The sequence below is a fragment of the Danio rerio genome, chromosome 18 (assembly GCF_049306965.1).
Source record: "Danio rerio strain Tuebingen ecotype United States chromosome 18, GRCz12tu, whole genome shotgun sequence".
In the NCBI taxonomy this organism is placed as follows: domain Eukaryota; kingdom Metazoa; phylum Chordata; class Actinopteri; order Cypriniformes; family Danionidae; genus Danio; species Danio rerio.
Genome location: NC_133193.1, coordinates 50,588,645 through 50,605,000, shown reverse-complemented (window position 1 = coordinate 50,605,000; position 16,356 = coordinate 50,588,645). Strand labels below are relative to the sequence as shown.

Sequence of the window (16,356 nt, the reverse complement as noted above, 5' to 3'; positions counted from 1 at the left end):
CCAAAATAATAAATATTTAAAATAAGCACTAACCTCAAAAATAAACTGCATAGCTGCAATCTAAACAACTACACTCTCACCTTAAAAAGCCTCAAAAGTACATTATGTTGTCCAACAGCTGCAATATTTGTTAAACTGTAGTGAGTAACTGATATGCTGTCGCTCTATGAGGGTGGAATAATACAGAAGTGTGAGGAGGCTATATCAAGTGCTGTTTTTACTGAAATATTGCACGGTTATCAGCCAATCAGATTCAAGAACTGTTGTTTAATTATAAATAAAGGCTTTTGTTGTGCTCTTTTGATATTTTGCCTAAATGATACTTGCCATTGTATATAACGCCTAATAATTGTATAGAAGCCTATGAAAAGTATGCAAAATCTTTACAAATCTTTTCTTCTAATAATTTGCCCAAAACCATGAGGCACTATACTGTATACATTTGCTAAACATTCTATCCAATATTAATTCCTAATCTTATCACTTAAATTTAATTTAACAAGATATTATCCATTTACTCATTTTCTTTTCGGCTTAAACCCTTTATTAATCCGGGGTCGCCACAGCGGAATGAACCGCCAACTTATCAGTACATTTTTATGCAGCGGATGCCCTTCCAGCCGCAACCCATCTCTGGGAAACATCCACACACACTTATTTAAACTCATACACTACAGACACTTTAGCCTACCCAATTAACCTGAACCGGATGTCTTTGGACTGTGGGGGAAACCAGGAAACCCACACAAACACAGGGAGAACATGCAAACTCCACACAGAAACGCCAACTGACCCAGCCGAGGCTTGAACCAGCGACCTTCTTGCTGTGAGGCGACAGCACTACCTACTGCATCGCCCCATAAGATAATATAATATTTTTTATTCTCCATATTTTTTTCCACATGATATTCTCATTTAACTGCAAAGTACATACATTACATTACATCACATTTATTTACATACTGCACATTATATTTTCAAGTACTGTATGTTGTTTATATAATAAATATTCTTTTAATATTCCAGATAGCACAAGAAAACTAATCTTTTACCATTCAGCAAATGGTACTGTATGAGCAGAAGTACTGTTTGGTTGTGTTTTACCTTATTTTTATTTATTTATATTTGACTATTGCTGGACCATTGAGCATTGCCCTCTAGTAGTGCCAAACATTGTTTCTCCTGATACCATACCTTCCTACTCCACATTAATAAAGGAGTGCTGGAGTTGTCAGAAGTTTACCCAGACGCAGTTGGGTTAACATGGAGGGGAGGTCATGTTTGTTCTGTTCAGAAGACCCTGGCTGAAGCCCAGCGGAGCCACTGACTGTGCTCACGGATGTTTTTTGGCTCTTTCCTTGTGCAGCTCTGAATCCTTCAGCTCTGGCACAGCAAACCCACCATTTGGGTTTTTCCTGCCGGCCAAACCTCCCAGTCTGCCACCCCATGGGCTTAAAACCAACATGCAGGCTTGGGCATTGCCATAGTTTGGGGCTGTTTGAACACTAGTTGGAATTATAAGTAGAGCGAGTTATAAACATGCTGGAATTCAATTTTGGCAGTTTGTCTCTCAGGTATAAAATTAATCACAATTAAATGCATGTTATTTGTAGTATTTTCAGTGAAAACCTCTGAGGAAGTGTAAATGGATAGTTCCCTCCATTTATTTTTTTTTTTATATTCACATAGTTCCTGCAGAATGTTGTAAACCAGCTACGTTAGGTAAAGTTACTTAAAATATATACAAAATTTAAATAGTATATATATAATAAAAATTACAAATATATTATATATAATACAATAAATAAACAGTCACTTTTAAATTAAATAAATGTGTTATTTTTGAGGAAGTAACAATTCCTAAAGTAATGCTATTGGTCTTATTATTATTATTATTATTATTATTATTATTATTATTATTATTATTATTATTATTAATGTTATTAAGTCAAGTGTGAGAAAGTTATAAACAAATAAATAAATAAATAAATATCAACTATTTATTTATAAATGGTTAATTGTTGAATATTCATGTATAAACTGTGGTTTAAGAAATTACAGTAAGTTAGGAATTTATTTTACTTTATTATTATTATTATTATTATTATTATTATTATTATATTTCAAGGTTGAGTAAGTTATAAACAAACAAATAATCAAACAAACAAACAAACAAACAAACAAATAAACAAATAAATAAATAAATAATCGATCATACATGTTTAAAATGGTTTTAGAAATTTTCTATTATTATTATTATTAGTAGTAGTAGTAGTAGTAGTAGTAGTATATTTAGTCAAGGGTGAGTACATTATAAATAAATACATATAAACTATTAACCTATAGATGGTATATAATTAAATATACATTCAAAAAGTGGTTTTATTAATAAAACAACTGTTAAAATTCATTTATTATTATTATTATTAATACTATTACTACTACTAATATTAATAATAATAATAATAATAATAATAATGATGATAATAATAAGCATAATAATAATAATAATAATAATAATAATAACTCAAGGGAGAGTAAATAAATAAATAAAAACCAAAAAATTATAAAATTATAAATTGATGAATATTTATGTTGAAAAAACATGAAAAAAAGTTAAGATTTTATTTATTTATTTATTTTTTATGAATGTTCTGAGTAAAAGACCATTTACTCCATCTGGGGAAAAGAATACTTAAAATAATATACTTATGTATAATTTTTATAATTTGGTGTTATATTTACTGAAAGTATACATAATCACAGGAGTGTACTTTTCAAGGTTCACACATTACTAATAAATTTGATCCATTATTGCACGGAAATTCTTACAAATAGCCTCTTTAACTGATATTACGGCCCTTCAAAATCATCGCACGCACAAGCATGAATGCAGCTTTACAGCTCTGGTTAAGCCTGGGGAAGATTTAAGAGGCTCATAAGGGGCGGAGCTCCATAAATATTCTTTATCATAATAGTTGCATTCCCCTATATTGACTTGAGGAAATGAGATTTAGATTAATAGGAAAGATGTGTTGCTTGTCATAACAAACCACAGCTGTGATGGATCATAACAGGAATAGAAATGCATGAGTCCGTAATGAAAGATGCGCGTAGTTAACGTTCAGATATAAGCCAGTTACTTAAAAGAACGCGGTAATCATCCTCTGAGGTTCTTGTAATAAACAAGCTATTTAAAGTTAAATGGAATTATCCCGTAGTCAATCTTCTGATCTGATTACAAAGCAGCTGCTTCAAAAAAAACAACAATAATTTACATGCTACGATGAGAAAGAAAGCTCTGGTAGATGTATAGCCGGCGACTGCAGCAGTAATTGCCCATAAATATAAAGTTTCGCCACATATTCGATATCCTCAGAGCAATTATGTCGAGGACGGAGGCGACGCACGCTCCGCCGTCTGCCCTGATATGAATATTTGGAAGCACAGGTGTGTCTGTGCAGATTTAGCAGACTGTGCTTTAAGCTGCTTATGTTAACAACATGAAACGGTGCTTCTCAAGCACACTAGCTAGGCCAATTACAAGCGCTCACCCTCCTTATTTTAATTTAGTCAAGAGGGAGACTGTTATCGTTTAAACGACACTCTATCGGGGCTCACAGATGGCATGAGTTAGTTGCAGAGGTAATGAATTGTGCGCTCAATCCCACAGAGCAGGTGAATAGGGAAGTTTTGGCAGCGTTCTACCGGCGCCGGCTGCTACTGAGATGTAAAAACTGGCTTTGTAAAGCGATGCTTCTCTACGGCGATGGGGTTAACTGGCATTGAATATTCTCCCTTAGTGAAATATTTACCCTAGTGTCAGGCTGTGACACCCATTCTCTGTTGGCTTTGGTTTGTACAAATGTTTCCCGTCACGGTTGCCAACACGGAACCACAAACTAGACCGAGCAAGTGACATGGAGATACATTACATTGTCAGAATGGGAAAAAATAAGTATGCTCGCGTTTACATAAACAAATGGTTCCGTCTGGGAAGCAATTGCTTTATTTATTTGTTGGTTTAAGATCTGATTGCTTTAGGGTCTGTTTAAAGCATGTGCACAACTCCTTCTAGTCATAGTTTCGACTAAAATCTGACACAATTACAAGTGAACATGGAAATGGTAATGCATCCCTGATGATTTGCACAAAGAAGCTCAAGCTAATTGCAGGTGGAAACCAATGCTAATGGTACAGTATTTGAGGTGTTATTTTGCTATCCAGAAAAAGGGCTGACATCCATTAGTCACTATTCTTTAACCAGGCTTCATTTCTAACTTGGTATCCAGGCAAGGAACACGCTGAAGCAAGCAGTGGTATCTCACTTCACTGATTTGTCATATAACATCATTGTAATTTCCTCAAACAAAGCGGCCTTGGAGACGCTGGCTGCCACAGAAAGGTGTTTTTCTTTCTTTCTGTGGGTCTCCAAGCACATACAGTCAGGCAGCTATCATGCCTCATTGATGACTATGATAGAAGTAGATGGATTACACACCGGGTCTTCCTGATATCGCCATGGTAACCTCCAAATTGGGTCCTACTTTCTTTTGATGGCATACGTCTGGCAGGGCCTCATAATGATGGCCTTCGCTTCCATTAAAGAAAAAAGGTTAGGCTTAGAAAGGGTTAACGTGTTTCTCGACTTGTGGATCACCCATTATCAAATGAGCTAGAATACATACAGCAGTACCACAGAAGGGGACAAAATGTGATCGCTTGAGATAAAAACTAGACCTCAGACTGAGAGTAAAGCTTTGAATTTATAACTTAAGCGCCACTATCAAGGTTTCATCTAGTAACTTGAATCATTAAAATGATGTAACAAAGTCAAAGACTATGGAATAAACAAGACATGTCACTCGTATTGTTTTGAATGGGGAAAAGTGCAACGGTCAATATGGTGAATAAAGCCCCGCCTACTAGTACAGGAGCTAATCATTGATCACTATATAGAGATTAAAGCCCGCCTTCTGGTACAGAAGCCAATCATTAATCGCTTTAGACTGACAATACTCTGAGGGAGGGGCTTGGACCAGACATGAGTTTCTGCAGATTCTTTGTGATTCGGGCGTTTAGAAATGAAACTAAAGACACACTTGATGTTTAATTTGATTGGTGACTCTATATATGTAATCATAAGCTTGGCAAGCAGTTTTGGAGAATTTGATGTTTACCCATTCAAACAGACTGCCTGAGCATACTGCCCAAGAGGTGTTTCAAAGATGGCCGCCGAGTGAAATTACTTTCCTTAGATGCACTTAGATGCACACGGCAGGTAGCGTCAGAAAGCCGCGTGTGTTATTCCGGTCACAAAATGCGGTGCTATGTTTGCACTCAGTGCAATAGTTAACTTAATTCGATACGAACAAACTGAATAAACAAAGAGCACTGGTCGCTCACTTACCAAATCTGTAGAGACAGGACAATCACCAGCAACTAGAGCCGCGTCTTTATGAAGAGGAGACTAACGTTACAAGCGAATCCGGATTTCAGCGTTTGCAGATAATAACAGCTCTCAGGTAAACAATGTTCCTCCTTAGACACGTAAGTTATTGTTGTCGAGCGTCGCGTACACTGTTAATCCACACGTGATCCAGCTGAGCTCTCACAGAGAGAAAATGAAAACGAAACTTAATGGCAGCAAACTATAAAAGCAACACTTCACGCTTGTTTTGCCAACACAACGTGGCGTCTCTGTGGCGTAAACACGATGACACTAATGAATATTAATGAAGTTGCACAATAGAGCGCGCTGATTGGTTTGAACCAAGCCTTACTCATGCATTAATGCAACACACTGTAAGACGTAATAAGACACACTCTGGTACAGACGTCCAGTCTGCACGCTGGAATACATGCTATTATGTCATGACCGTGACGCAGCTTCAAAAATTTGTTTCAAACAGAAAGTACGAATTTGCTTGAAATAACGCAAAAACAACCAATTTACACTTTTTAGTGAAATATAGGTGTCCTAATAGTGTTTTTAGCAGTGTGGGACACATATACGACTATCAACAGCTCAAAAAATGTGTTTTGGTGTTTCGTGACCCTTTAAAAGGACTTTGACAAAGTCGAGCATTAAATCCAAAAGTAAACATCTTTTGGTGGTAGTGGAACAGCATCTAGGGGCAGCACGGTGGCACAGTAGATAGCACAAATGCCTCACAGCAAGAAGGTTGCTCATTCAATCCCTGCCTAGCCACTTAAACTCTGCGGACCCGGTACCGGGTCTGTGACGTCATCGACTTTCGCTTTCAGATTTAAAGGGCTAGCGTTGCACCAGACCCCCGTAAGTGGTGTCGTTTGAAAGTGTAGAATCTATATTTTATGCACATATGCATTACTTTGGTTTTTATTCTACTGTATAAAAGTTATTTACACTTAAATACACAGTATTTAGGATACCAAAGCTAGGTATTTTACATTGGTACATTTTCATATTTTTTATATGACACATGTACAAGTTATAGCTCAAATGAAAGCTCTTGCCGGTGCTCATACAGTTCTAGCATTATTTTTACTGAATTATATTCATATGCCAAACAGTTGTTGAATGAATTGTGGTGTTTCCATGGCGCAGAAATGTAAACAATACATCCATGATCAATAAGCAGCCCCAGATAGCACAGACAGCTGTCATCTCTTACCTTATGCTGTGCCCTTCAGGGCCATTCTCCTCTGTTTTTGAGGTGATGTGCATAAGAAATGCTTTTATATGTCTGATGTGGTCCAAACACAGTGAATTATGTTTGATCAAACAAAAGAATAGTGAAATATGTAAACATGAATCGGTCTCTGTGGATTTTACAGCACCTCTCATCAGTTGGAATACAATAACTTTTGCATAGATTATGGTAGAGACCTTTTTCTTTTTTCCTATAATTACAGACATGTGCAGGAACCACCAAAATTAATTACAGCACGCTAGACCACACACAACCTAAAAGGTACACTTTCAAATTTGAGTTTATAAAAAAAATACAAAAAGCCCCTCTTTTTTAGGTGTTTATTATAACACAGACGACATATACAGTTATTTTTAACACTTTTAATAGTGTTTATGAAAATTGATTTTAAATTTTCTTTAAAATGATACCAAATTTTTGCATTTACACCTCTGCATGTGGATTTGGGAAGCTTTTAAATTTGGGTAGGCAAAATCCAGGCGGAAATCCCCAAATAGCAGCAGAGGTTAAGTGGCTAGGTCAGTGAGCATTTCTGTGTGGAGTTTGCATGATCTCCTCGTGTTGGTGTTGGTTTCCTCCCGGTGCTCCGGTTTCCCCCACAAGTCCAAGAACATGTGGTATAGGTGAATTGAGTAAGCTAAATCCTATGGTGTGAGAATGAGTGTGTATGGATGTTTCCCAGTGATCATCCACTGTGTATAACATATGCTGGATAAGTTAAGGTGGTTCATTCTGCTGTGGTGACCCCTGATTGATAAAGACACAAAGCCAAAGAGAAAATGAAATGAGGAACAGCATCTATCCTGGCTCCTTCTGATCAAGAAATACTTACCAACTACTTCTTAGCAACCTACTCTGAAAAGATGTATCATTGTTCCTCTCTATCTACTGTTTACAGGTGGGCAAAAGGAGGAAGTGTGATAAAGGAAGTGTCAGGAGACACTTACGAGGTCATAGTGGACCACTCGTTCTTCACGGAGCCAGTTTCCTGTGAAGTCACTAACCCACTAGGCAGCACCAACATCAGTCGAAATGTGGATGTCTACTGTGAGTTCTTTTTGTTTGTTCATATTTCACGGTATCAAGGTAATTATTCATAGTTCAAGGTGTGGAACCTATAATTGCCGACCCTTGTTCCTAAAGGACCATCACTGCATTCAATTCAGAAGGTCTTATACCAATGTTCTAATCCAGGGGTGTTCAACCGTGTTCCTGCAGAGTTTAGCTCCAACCCTGATCAAACACAAGTTAACCAACTAAGTAGGATCAAAAGAAGCACTTGAAGACAAGTGTGTTTTATCTAGGAACTCTGCAGGAAGGTAGATCTCCAGGAACAGGGTTGGGCACTCTTGCCATAATGCATTGGGTTTACTCACTAGTCTGACAGCTGAAGGGAGTAGGGAATAGGCATGAACCCTTCAGAATGGAACACATTGTGACACCAAACAACCTCCCAGTGCAAAGGATCATGGGGACCAAAGTTTTCATCAGTTGTATCCTTTGAAATTCTTTATTTCGAAGGAGGTCTTTGCCGTGGCCAGTTTGTAAATGGCACCTAAAAACTGTGGCAATTATTTCCTTCAGTGGAATGCATAGCATGTTTAATTAAGGAATGCCCAATCCTGCTCCTCAAGAACGTGCTGCACATTTAAATCCAACCAGCTACAACAAACAAAGAGTTGTGTTTAACTATAGTAAAAGTGGGCAAACAGGAAAAGGTTTGGACACCAATGGTTTAACTATAAAATCTTACGTATGTCAAATTAAAGTTGAATTTAAATTCTACAAAAACATGACTGATTGCCAGCAGAATTGACCACCAGGGCATCTCCATAAAGTTGAGCCAAACCACCTTGCAGCCCAAGAGGTTACTCACTGAATCCAAGCAGGGCTGGTCAGATTCTGGTTAGTAGCTGGATGGGAGACCACATGGGAAAACTTGGTTGCTGTTAGAAGTGAGGCCAGCAGGGGACACTCAACCCACGGTCCTAACACCCCAGTAAAGTGAAGGGGACACTATACTGTCAGTCTTTTGGATGAGACGTTAAAACAAGGTCCTGACTCTCTGTGGTCATTAAAAATCCCATGACACTTCTCGTAAAGAGTAGGGGTGTAACCCTCGTGTCCTGGCCAAGTTACCTTCACTGGCCCTTACCCATCATGATCCCCATCCACCGAATTGGCTCTATCACTGTCTCACCACTCCCCCTAAAGCTGGTGTGTGGTGAATGCCGTTGTCCTGTGGCTGCTGTCGCATCATCCATGTGGTGGTAGTGTCAAAAGACCCCCTCTCATAAATTGTGAAGCGCTTTGGGTGTATGGCCATACACGATTAATAAACTATATAATTACACAATACATTGAATAAAGATTTCATGTCATCAATATTGTATTAAATCAAGCTTCAGAAAGCTAAGTTTAAGATCTTGTCTGTTCTTTCTAGTTGGACCTCGGATGGCTGCAGAACCCCAGTCGTTGCAGGTCGACCTCGGATCAGATGCTGTGTTTAACTGTGCCTGGACAGGAAACCCTTCTTTAACTATTGTGTGGATGAAAAGAGGCTCTGGAGTGGTAAGTTGCTGGACATTGTTATTGGACACCATCCAAGTTGATAATCCAACATAATTTGTCCTCCTAGCAAAAAGCTAGACCTAGCGGACCATCATATTCACAATGTTCTCAAGCAAAACTGAGGGCGTAGCTCAGCAGTCCCACCTTTAATACTGTGGACCACCAAACGGATGCCCTTACTAGTCTCAGCACCCAAAATATCCCTTTTGGCAGTGACAGAAGTAGGAAACACAGTTGTCTTACACTAGTTAGGGTTATTTTTTCAAATCAGCTACAAAAATAGTACAAAATAGACAAATTCCCTTTGTATAAAACAAAAAAGAGCAGATCAATCACACATGAAAAAAAATCACTAGCTTTTGATTTCGGCTTTCATCCGTTAATTTCAAACTTCGATATGATATTCTTGGTAAAATTCCTTTGATCTATTAATACATTGCCTTCTATTTATCAAAAGATCAGAAGGAGAATCACAAAATTCCATCCTTTCAAGGACAACATGTTTACATTCATGGATGTGCCCTGATGGCAAACATCAGGGTTTTCAATTTTCCTTGCAATCTTACTGCTTTCAGACCAATAGTGCCTTAGTTTGGGGTACATCCATATGCTGGCCCGGACTTGGGGGAAATTCTGCCCCACTGATACCAAGTGCTCTCATTTCTTTTCCTATCACCAACTATCACCAACCATCTCCCATGTTCACACGCCCTCCTCATCTGGCCCAAATTGGATTTTAATAATTGAGAAGAAGGCCCTCTCCCGAGCTTAGCTGCCCATTCAAGAGTCCTGATTCGTTTTGACTCTGCCCATCTCTCTTTGCACTCCTTATTTTTAATGTTTTGATCTTTGACCTTTGACTACAGGTGCTAAGCAACGAAAACATCCTGACGCTGAAATCTGTCAGGCAAGAGGATGCTGGGAAATATGTGTGCCGTGCAGTTGTGCCTCGCGTTGGTGCGGCTGAGAAAGAAGTCTCTCTCACCGTAAACGGTACGTCTGACACTCTTCTACAAGATACGTGGCTAATGAGTTTGTCTAGCACATATAAGGGCTGTCACTTTATGTTTGAAGGTTGCAAACATCCCCAGGTGGAACGTGTGTAAATTTAAAAAAAAAGGTGATTATCCAGGTGACATCTGTATGAATTAGACCTGTTTCGGCATTCATGTTGACTCCGAGACAGAAGTTTGATGTTTACTCGCGGGTCTGCTGTTTCTCTTGGCTAATGCTGATTATATTCAGTAGGAATTGCAAGAGGAGCGGTTTCTTAGGCTGCGACAGGCTAATGAACACAGGAGAATAGCGGGAGACTGGCTACTCTCAGATAAATGACTTCATTACGGCCGCTTGATATTCAGGCGGCATGCATTAGCCACACGACAGCTTTCATTCGCAAAATCCAGCACGTCTTTTAAAAGCTCCTTTCTCTCCAAAACCTATTTGCCATGGGCTACGACTTTGACGTGAGTGGAAAATAAGAGAAGTTCAGCCAAAGTGACAATTGTGTTTGCACTGAATGATTCCTCGGCAAGTTTGGATTCACTAATGCAGTTTGGGGGCTGCGGAATGAAAGAAAATCAATAAGGAACTGTTATGACTGATAGCATTAATATGCAAAGTCAGACATTCCATTCTAGGCCTACAGAGAACTCGGGAATTACAGAAATTATAGACGACATCCACCTTCATCAAGTACGTTCTGTTCTTTATTAGGACAGTAACGGTTAAGTCTACTTTGCATGTACTCTTGACTCCTAAAGAGTTTGGGATTTTCCGGAATCCCAGATAAATAAAGTCATGTTTCTTGAAGTAGAAATATCTATAACGATATATGAAAGATCCGGCACGGTGGCACTGTCGCCTGGCAGTAAGAAGGTTGCTGGTTCGAGTCCCAGCTGGGCTAGTTGGCATTTCTGTGTGGAGTTTGCATGTTCTCGCCGTGAATTCGGTGACTTGAATAAGATAAGTTGTCCGTAGTGTATAAGTGTATAAGTGTGTGTGAATGAGTGTGTATGGGTGTTTCCCAGTACCAGATTGGATGGGCCTCCGCTGTGCAAAAACATATGTTCTATATATAATAGTTGGCAGCTCATTCTGCTGTGGTGACCAGTGGCGAATTTAGGCCTGAGGAATATGGGTGATGGCCCAGGGTGACATCTGGCTGGGGGCGGCACGGGGAGATGGTGCAAAATAAAAAATAAAAAGAAACCTGCCCCAGTAAAAGCTTTGAGATGCGATCTACTTTAAGAGTTCACACTTAGCTGATGATTGATTATAAAGCTTGTTTGGCATGCTGTCCCGGGAGAGAGCCCTGAGCTCATGAGGTCCTCGAGCCCAGGGCTCCCTCCCGTTGCAAGGTGGGAGAGGAGTTTGAGCTCAGGTAGATCTCGAGAACTCCCCTGCTGTAGTAACCACTGAACAGTAAGTGATTGCTCTTGGAGATAACTACATACTAGAAGCATATCTATGGTGCCAATTTGCATTAGTCAATTAACTTAATTTGCATGTTTTCGGACGGTGGGAGGAAACCGGGGAACCCGGGGGAAACCCACATGAGCACGAGGAGAAAGTGCAAACTCCACACAGAAATGTCTGCTGGTTTGGTAAAGCCTGGAACCAGAGACATTCTTGCTGTAAGGCAACAGTGCTACGCACTGGGCCATCGTGTCACCCATCTAGGAAGAAGGAGGAGTAGCGTTGGAAGGAGGGACTCTTCAAAACGAAGGTAGAAGTGGAATGAAATCCAGGGTATTTATAGTAGTTTAGGAGTCATCTGATTGGAGCATAGTGAATTGGATAATGCGGATCCAGCCGCTAGCAATCATAAGCATGTAATCCTCTCGAAATTAGTTTATACAAAAACTTCACTTCATGCAAGTGTATTAATTTAAAGTGGTAGTCCCACAACAAAACTGTTAGGGGCCATTCACATTTGCCTTCTTTTGCAAGCGAAAGTTTGTTATTTTCTATGTGCAACCGAAACAACGCTGGTGAAAACAAACTGATGCATCATTGCAGAAAACCATTTCTGCGCGCCTCACATACACTTCTCCTGCTCTTAGTGTAAATCCCAGTTGTTTGCATACATGATGAAAAAATATGCACCGCTTATGCACTGTGAAACCAGAGTAACAGCTTTTTAGAGTATTGCGACGAAATCTCACGGCAATTTGTAACTTTTTGATTTAGTGGCTTGTTCGTATGAATTCTTATGATCTAATTCGTGCAATTTAGTACGATTTGCTCATCACCCAATGACGGTTGGGGTTAGGGAGGGGGTTGGGTGCCGGCCTCCTTTTTAAAATCTTACATCTTACGACTGAACTCATACAAATTCGTACGAATTAGCCACTAAACTGACAAAACGTAAAATACTTACGTTTCCTTGTGAGATCAGGCTGAGTATTGCCTGTTTCACAAGTGTGAGCAGCGTTTTTTCGGCATCCGTGTTAACAGATTAGAGCTTTAATACCGGCGTGAGCGTCGCCGAAGCAGGAGTGCCGCGATAGTTTTGACGCTGGGTCTATTTTTGCGTGCTGCTCATGCTCAATTAAAGTGACAGTGCATTGATAATGACCAAACATATATTGAATGACAATAAAAAGCATCTGACACTGAGTGTGAGAAGCATACAGTTCTTCAGAATTTATATAATTTGTAAAATAAAGAGTTGCAGGTTTAGAAAACAGCGTAGGAGCATAGGGGGAAGTTGCCGCAGGCTTTGGTGCAGATGAAAAGTAAAAAAAAAAAAAAAGTGTATTTACAGATAGACAGGTAACTAGATAGAAAAGACCAAGATGCAGCAGCTTGCTACTGCTCTCCATTCGCTCTGCGCATGCCCTGCTTGTGCTTGTGGTGTGAAACAGGCGTAACTCATTGAGTTTTGGAAGTCGACAAAAATAAAAATGATATTATATGACGTTGATCTTATTTTAGGAAGGGAAGACTTAATAACATTATTCTCTGCCATGTGTTGGGTCAAAGACAACAGATAATTCCATATAACATTTTTTCCATATTCTTTAGAATTGTCATAATTAATATTCATGCTAAAGATTTCTTAGGTGATCTTAGTATATTACTCTAGTTGTGTCTTCTTTACATTTTTTTCCAGTTAATAATAATATAATAATAATAATAATAATAATAATAATAATAATAATAATAATAATTTTTATCATAAATATAAATAAATTGCTATATTTACTGAAAGTAAATAAGTAAATAAATAAATATATTTATTTGTGGTAGGGGAGATATGAGCTTTATGTCAAGCAAAACCATGGGTTTTGGTTACTTTAATGAACTATATAATGAAGTAATTATATAATGAAGTAATGAATAATAAAGACCTTGCTGCAAAGGAGGCAAGATAGGTTCAGATGTAGTGAAATATTTGTACAATTTCAGTTTGTATGCTATCTGAATTGTTTGTTTAAGTCAATTACATGTGTTCAAACCACATAATGTCTCATTATATTTTTGAGGGTGGGGGAGGGGGGGATGGGGGGGTGTTAGGGATGAGTATGGGGGGTTCGGCCAGGGTGCCATTGAAATTAGAACTGCCACTGGCGGAGACCGCTGAAATAGAGACTGAAGCTGAAGGAAAATGAACGAATGAAGGAAAAGATTCACTTGAGGTGGTCCAAATAGGGTTTCAAAATCTACCAGAATGTGCAACAAATTATAACGGCAATTAGGAAATGCCTTAATTGATTTGAAGAGACTGTGTATAATTGCTCATCTATCTTACAACTATTATAAATCATTATTTATGTATCAACACCTCTTGACCTGGATCTGTCTTTTAGGTATCAAAGAGTAGGACTCTTTTGATTCTCTTCAATAAGCGAGCCCTTGTGCTGTAAAAGCCACAGGAGGACTGCAAGCTGTGTTCTAACTCATTTCTGGAAGTGAACACACGAGTGTTGCGTGTTAGATTCGAGTACCTAGCCGCTCTTTGATGTGGCAGCATGTGGCACAGGCTCTCTTGTAGCATGAAGCTGATTGTTTCAAGTTCTGGTGCATTTGGGAGATGAGGCCGATCGTTTTTCATCTTTCTTATCACACCGTGTCCTAACTACACACGACATGACAAGATTCCAGCGACAAGCAATTTGGCTGTCCACACCAAATCCACATTTACATTTAAAACATTTAAATATGGCGACATGGTGGCGAAAATGATACCCCTTTTGCAGTGCTGCATTGCATGTAGTTAAAGTAGGACATGGTATTCCAACGCAATCTCACAGCAATTTGTAACTTCTTGATTTAGTGGCTAATTTGTATGAATTTGTACGACCTAATTCATACAATTTAGTACGATTTGCTCATCATCCAATAACGGTTGGATTTAGGGGCGGGGTTGGGTGCCACCCCTCCTTTTATTTAAAATCGTACATTTTCATATGACTGAACTCGAATTCGTACGAATAGTCAAGAATTTGAATTCAGGAATAGTCTAGAGCATATCTGCTCCGCGTCTTACAGCTTTAAATGCCACCACGTGTTCATTGCATGTCAACAATTGTTTTCTGAGGCGCAAGTCATTTATTAATTGAAGAAAAGATTCACGCAGCTTCTCCTACCACAGCAAATTACGTTTTTATTTTTGATATTTGGCGCCAGTTAATCAGGAAGTGATGATTTTGTTCTCTTTGACTCATTGGATGCTTTATTCGTGCGTCTTTATGCGTTATTCCTGTTTTGTGCATAAATTGAATTTGCATATTTAGATGGAAACATAGCTACCGTCACAGATGGTTAGGACAAAACTTGTATTAACACGAAAAAGATACCCTTTATTGTGCTTCGCAGAGCCGCATTGCATGTAGTTCAATTAGGATATGGCATTCCAACAGAACCTCAGAGCAATTCGTGACTTTTTGATTTAGTGGCTAATTTGTATGAATTTGTGCAATCTAATTCGAACATATTTAGTACAATTTGCTCATCACCCAATGACGGTTGGGTTTAGGGGCGGGGTTGGGTGCCACACCTCCTTTTTTCAAAATCTTACATTTCCAACTGACTGAATTCAAATTCGTACGAATTAGCCACTAAACTGACAAGACGTAAAATCCTTTGTCATGATCGGGTGAGGGGAAAAGGAGCGAGGACTCAATTGCAACAAATAAGGGTTTTATTAATAATAAAGTAAAAACAAAAGGCAAAACAAAACTACCCCGAGGGGGAAAACATTAACAAAACACACAAACTTAGCTGGACTGACAAGACAAGGCAAGACTGGAGCAGGAACACGGGGAGTGTAGACAACGAACTGGCAAAGGACTGAAAACATGAGGGGGATTATAAAGCAAAAAGTAAATTGACACACAGGTGAACACAATTAACTAATAATGGGTTAACAAGGAGGGTGGGACTAGACAATAGACGGGAGAGCACATGACACAGAGAGACAATACAAGCCATGTGCTCACATAACACAACACTGAAGCACACGACAAAAGCATGTCACCACAATGTAAACACTGAGCCACGTGCTTTGACAAAAGACGCAAGACACGAGCACACGATGAATGAAAACACTCACCGTGCCCTCACACATGCAGCATGCATGCTTCATCCCAGCGCCGACCAAAACCGAAACCAACAAGACTGAGACGCTGGGAATGAAACACCACGCTGCTGACAGACGAAAACACAAACACGAGTACAAGAGCGCACGCGTCTGAGGGACGCAGAGCGCGAGCGGCCGCGTCAAGCAGGAGCGCGCACACTCTGCGTACACCCACAACGGCGCGCGCGCACACAGAGGCAGAAACAGGACCATACACGGGTAGTGTCCGAGATCTGCCACCAAAACAATAATTTGCAAGACCAGAGTGGCAGAACCCTGACATCCTTATGTTTTCTCGTGAAATCAGGGTTCCTGAGCATTCCTAGGAAACAATTGGAATTCTGAAGCATTGGTGAAATTAAGAATTAATGATGACCACAGCTTTGTGTCTCTAAAGTGTGTGAAAAGATTTCAAAGGTTTATGGACCCTCTTTTTGCTTCACTGAACTTATTTCTCATGGTTACTAATAAATGACAGTTTTTTTGCTTGTTTATATCACTTTG

General features: G+C 39.2%; 1 protein-coding gene across 10 annotated transcripts in view; it reads left to right on the top strand.

The window, feature by feature from the left end:
• Positions 1-16,356, top strand: part of kirrel3b (kirre like nephrin family adhesion molecule 3b) — a 367,679-nt gene that overhangs the window by 310,983 nt on the left and 40,340 nt on the right. For all 10 annotated transcript variants that reach the window (XM_021467925.3, XM_073929721.1, XM_073929720.1 and 7 more), the window contains exons 7-9: positions 7,594-7,742; positions 9,139-9,266; positions 10,133-10,259. In XM_021467925.3, the coding sequence (XP_021323600.1) occupies positions 7,594-7,742; positions 9,139-9,266; positions 10,133-10,259 (404 nt within the window). The remainder of the gene's footprint in view (positions 1-7,593; positions 7,743-9,138; positions 9,267-10,132; positions 10,260-16,356) is intronic.